The sequence below is a fragment of the Dipodomys ordii genome, unplaced genomic scaffold, assembly GCF_000151885.1.
Source record: "Dipodomys ordii isolate 6190 unplaced genomic scaffold, Dord_2.0 Scaffold124, whole genome shotgun sequence".
Classification (NCBI taxonomy): Eukaryota; Metazoa; Chordata; class Mammalia; order Rodentia; family Heteromyidae; genus Dipodomys; species Dipodomys ordii.
In genome coordinates this window covers 1813137-1818000 of record NW_012267340.1, presented here as the reverse complement: position 1 = coordinate 1818000, position 4864 = coordinate 1813137, and the positions used below count along the sequence as shown (strand labels likewise).

Genomic DNA, 4864 nt, shown 5'->3' with positions numbered 1-4864 from the left:
TCTGGGCCTGAGCACTGTCCCTCAGCTCTTCAGCTCAAGGCTAGTGCTCTACCACTTGAGCCACAGCGCCACTTCCAGCTTTTTTCTGCTTATGTGGTGCTGAGGAATCGAACCCAGGGCCTCATGCATGCAAGGCAAGCACTCTACCACTGAGCCACCTTCCCAGCCCCTGCAATAAATTTTTTAAAAAAAGAAAAAAAAAGAAAAATCAAGAAAACTAGCCAAGTTTAAATTTTAATGTAAAGGCACATTCTCCTCCTCCTCCTCTTCCTCCCCCTCTTCCTCTTCCTCCTCCCCCCTCCTCTTCTTCTTCCTTCTCCCCCTGCCCCCCCTTCTCTCTGTCCCTTTGGATCATCAATCAATTGATACCAGGTTTTCTTCCTAGTCAACTATTTTCTTACCTGGGAATGGGGCGGGTGGATACTGAGGAGGAAGTCCTGGATTCTGAGCGGTCGTTTGCATGCCTGTAATTCAAGGAGAGGGAAACGTAGGTTTGCATAGTAAAACAAACACTAGAATGAAGTAAGGCAGGGTCCTGAGGTAACTTCATTGGTGTGGTTTTTATGCTGCAATAAAAAAAGGCCAAAGTACATACTGGGTTTTTGATTGTTTTTAAATCACACCTGCTTCAGCGCTAATGGCTGCAGGTTTGAGCGTAAGGTGACGTTGAAGGCCTGTTGAATGAATTCTGTTTTTGTATACCCGGAATTCATCTTAAAATGTCTTATGAAACTTGTAGGACTGTGACACTGTCTTGAAGATAATTTTTAATTATGTATATATAAGTGCATGTGTATCTATTCAATACTTAAATGCCATGTATGCATATGCACTTCATTTGTTTACTCACACATAGGTATGCACACACACACACACACACACACACACACAATTGAACTAAAGAATGTCAAAGCAAACGAGACCATGGCCTTGAAGTCTTCAAACACGCTTAGCATGCAGAGCACTATTGTTCTGCACAGTTTACATTGAGAGACCTTTCATTTTGTATTGCTGAAGGGGAAAAAAAATATCAACACCAGAGTCATTTGTTTGGCTCACAGATCTCTCCGGGGGTAAAGGTCCTGCAGCACACAGCCACCCAAAGCCTGCTCCGTCATTCTAGGAGAGGAACCAACCCTTGTGATTGAATATCGCACGCAGGACCGGAAAGGCTCAGGATTCAGTCACTTACCCTGCTTGTCCATGATCTCAAGAGTCTGAAAAAGAAGACCTCAGATTAGCACCGTGTCCACGGATTTCTGAGGACGTCCGTGAGCAGGACTCTGCTCTGGGGGTCTGACGTCTGGGGTCTGTCTTGTGGGCGCTAGGTCTCGATGAGTCCCAGCTGCAGCCCACGAGATTCGCTTCTCCAGGAGTTTGAGCTCACTCCCTCCTTAGAGATCCAAATGGAAACTTCCAGGCTCTTACAAGCCCTCCGTGCATGTTTTTGTCTGTTCGGTGTCCACATTGCGGGTGCTACACTACGTTAGTGAGCAGGAGTAATCATTCTGCCCCCAAACCACTGCCGAATGGAATTGGCATCACTAGCCCCTCTGGCCCTTCAGTGGATCTATTCTGAGGCCTGGGTTGCTCCATGATAGAAGTGATTTGCTTTGTCTCAGGTTGAATTAACTCATCATTTATTCTGATCGTGTATGTTTCGGTGCTGTTGTGCTGGCCCTGGGCCTTGAACTCAGGGCCTGGGTGCTGTCCCAGGTGGTTTTATTGGAGATAAGAGTCTCATGGACTTTCCTGCCTGGGCTGGCTTCCAACCATGATCCTCAGATCTCAGCCTCCTGAGTAGCTAGGATGACAGGCGTGAGCCACATCCGGGCCCAGCTCAAAATAATTTTGAAGGGCGGATTTGACAACTCTTTTGAAAAGAGAAAAGTTCTAGAAAGATGTCAGGGGAAAGAGAAAGAGGAAATTATGATATGCCCAAGGCGAAGGAAAAACAATCGATAGTAAGATAATGTTGAATATGCATAATTACTGCAGAACAAGCAGAATTTCAACATATAATCCGAACACGACATCTGTTCTTCTTAACTCTACCACAGGAGAGAGAGGGAGGAAATGGAGAGGAATATATAATATAAACGCCAGCATGTGTCCGCTGTCAAAGCTGTTCTGTGAAGATCCTACATCCTCATAGCCGATCTGGGCTGTTTGTGGATTGTAAAACCTCTTAGCAGGGAGAGGTTAACACACACACACACACACACACACAGAGGGAGTGAAGCCTGGAGAGGTTAACACACACACACACACACACACACACACACACACGCACACACACGGAGTGAAGCCTGGAGCCAAAAAGCATTTTTTGGAGCATTGTACAATGACAACTCCTACAGAGTAGGTATAAACAGACTTAGGCTATTTGTCAGGATGACTAAAAGAAACAAGAAAAAAGATGATAAAAGGTCTACCCACTCCAAGCACAAGAGACACCAGGCCGACTCTCCTCAAGCCAAAGGTGATATTTATTTCATTCTACTACATAAAAAAAATAAATAAAAACAAGGCTGGGAAGGTGGCTCAGTGGTAGAGTGCTTACCTTGCATGCATGAGGCCCTGGGTTCGATTCCTCAGCACCACATAAGCAAAAAGAAAAAATCCGGAAGTGGCGCTGCGGCTCCAGCGGTAGAGTGCTCGCCTTGAGCTGAAGAGCTGAGGGACAGCGCCCAGGCCCAGAGTTCAGGCCCCACAACCACTACCACCAACAACAGAAAACCCTACTGCTATTAAAAATAATAATAACACAAAAAGACCTGATCTCTAGCTGTGTAATTTCCTCCCAATAAAATAAGAGCTGTCAGGAGAGGGCGGGAATTCTCCCTGTGCTGGTCAGGCCCTGATTGCAAATCGATCGCCTGCATTCATGGGAGGTCGAGGTAACGTCTGGAGGATTTGGAGACGGGTGCATGTGGGCCAGGCTGGTGGGCCTCCATATTCACAGTATTTGTCCCTGTAAAATGCACCTGCCCCGTGCAGAGACTGGGTGTGTGTGTGTGATTATAAGTGTTGTATAATGTTCATAGCATGTTTTATACATTTATAAATTATAAATGTTCCTGTCACCCAAAGTCTAGCTGTAAAGCCCTACTTTGGTGTGCAAGGGTGAAGGAAACAAAACAAGTGTATATATATAAAAAAAAAAGAAGAATACTACATTATAGTGTTGCTTGAATTAAAAAAAAAAAGATTCCCCCTCACCGGGGAGAAACTGAGGCGGCAGCAGCTCGGTCTGCGCTCCGCTTAGTCTGCAACCCACTCTGTGTTCTCTGTTTCATTTCCTCGGTCGAAAGAGGAATGAACCCTCGGCGAGAAAACGGCTTTGCTTTTGTTTCTGATGTGATAATGTTCACTAATCTTGTTGAAGTAATCATGATTCATATCCTTGAGCCTCAGGTCCCTGTTTGCACAGAGAGAGAGAGAGAGAGAGAGAGCACCAGGCACCCGTTGCTCACTCCTGTAATCCCAAGGAGGCTGACATCTGAAGGTTGAGGTTCAAAGCCAGCCCCAGCAAGGAAGTCAGTGGGACTCTTACCTCCAGTGAACCACCACAAAGCCACCAGTAGAGCTGTGGCTCAAAGCTCAAGTCCAGCTCGGAGACCCTGAGTTCAAGCCCCAGCACACAAAGAAGACCTAACACTTCTGTGTTAGCACGTATCCCAGGGCATCTTAACAATACTCAACGAAGGAGGGTTAATTTCTCAGTAAGGTAGAAGAGCCTTGGGTTTTCCGTTGACTCCTGTGGCTGTTTGGGTTTCCCAAGGTGAGGGAAGATTGCGGTCACCGTCCCATAAAAACGAAACTTGGGAAGATCCAGAGCTGCGCGGTGAATGCCGGCTGTGGGGTTCGGCCCCGGCCATCTGTCCCAGGGGCTCCGAAAGCTCTGTGCACACACAGCTGTGCACACTCGCGTCACTATCACCTGCTCGCTCCCTACAAAACCTGGGTGTGGTGCTGGGCGTGTTCCTTTAAGATCTAGAGCGTGCAGGGCTCTGACCAGCCCGGTACCCAAAGACACCCCAGAGACCAACAATGAAGACTGTAAAAAACGCTCAAGCGCAAGGAATAAAAACACAGAGTATAGGGAAGAGAAAACAGTCACCATTCCTCCACGCCCTGGGTATGGGGTGCCAGGTGTGGAATGTTCTAAAGTCTCCCTGGGGGGGGGGGATAAAAAACAGCCCTCTGCTTCGTTGTCAGGTCCTGGCATTGGCTGATGGTTCAGAGATCTAAACGGCGGTCAGTGCTGCTCACCTCCCAGACCTACTTGTTTCTAGAGCCGGAGGGGCTGCTGGCTACCCCCTGATTTCCAGGACCAATGGCGCCTGAGTAGAACCACAGTTGGGCCCCTGAGGGAGCAGGAGGTGGCAGATGACCGGGGCCTCCGCGGGGGGCTTTCTGCGGCCTGGGGTGCGGCTCTGAGCTGACACTGCGCCCCCCACCCCTGCCCAGGCCAGTCCTGTAATCCCCAGGCCTTCGGCGAGGAGGGACGGGGGTCCCCGGAGAGGAAGATGCTGGGCGGGAGGCGGTGGGCGCCCCATCGGGGGCTGGGGGGCGTCCCCGGGGGGCCCGCTCCATGCCGGCTTCCCTCCCAGTTCTAGAATGCCCACCACAATCGGGCCACGGGCACGGTTCTAACGCCGGCCCGCTCTTCGCTGATGGACGGCTGGATCGCAGCAGGTGGCTCCGTCCATTGCCCGCCAAGGGGGGGCTTCCTCCACTGGGCCAGCCCCCTGAGCCCAGCCCTCCTGACCTCCTGAGCCCAGCCCCCCTGAGCCCAGCCCCCCTGAGCCCAGCCCCCCTGAGCCCAGCCCTCCTGACCTCCTGACCCCAGCCCCCCTGG

The 4864-nt window shown here is 50.1% G+C and overlaps 1 protein-coding gene across 3 annotated transcripts in view; it reads right to left on the bottom strand.

Annotated features, from left to right (window-relative positions):
• Nucleotides 1–4864, bottom strand: part of LOC105995998 (phospholipid scramblase 1-like) — a 13130-nt gene that overhangs the window by 7681 nt on the left and 585 nt on the right. For 2 of the 3 annotated variants that reach the window (XM_013029932.1, XM_013029933.1), the window contains exons 2-3: nt 1193–1217; nt 402–464 (exon numbers count right to left, since the gene is read on the bottom strand). In XM_013029932.1, coding sequence (XP_012885386.1) covers nt 402–464; nt 1193–1205 — 76 coding nt within the window. In that variant the 5' untranslated portion in view covers nt 1206–1217. The remainder of the gene's footprint in view (nt 1–401; nt 465–1192; nt 1218–4864) is intronic. The other variant, XM_013029934.1, reaches the window with a different exon arrangement.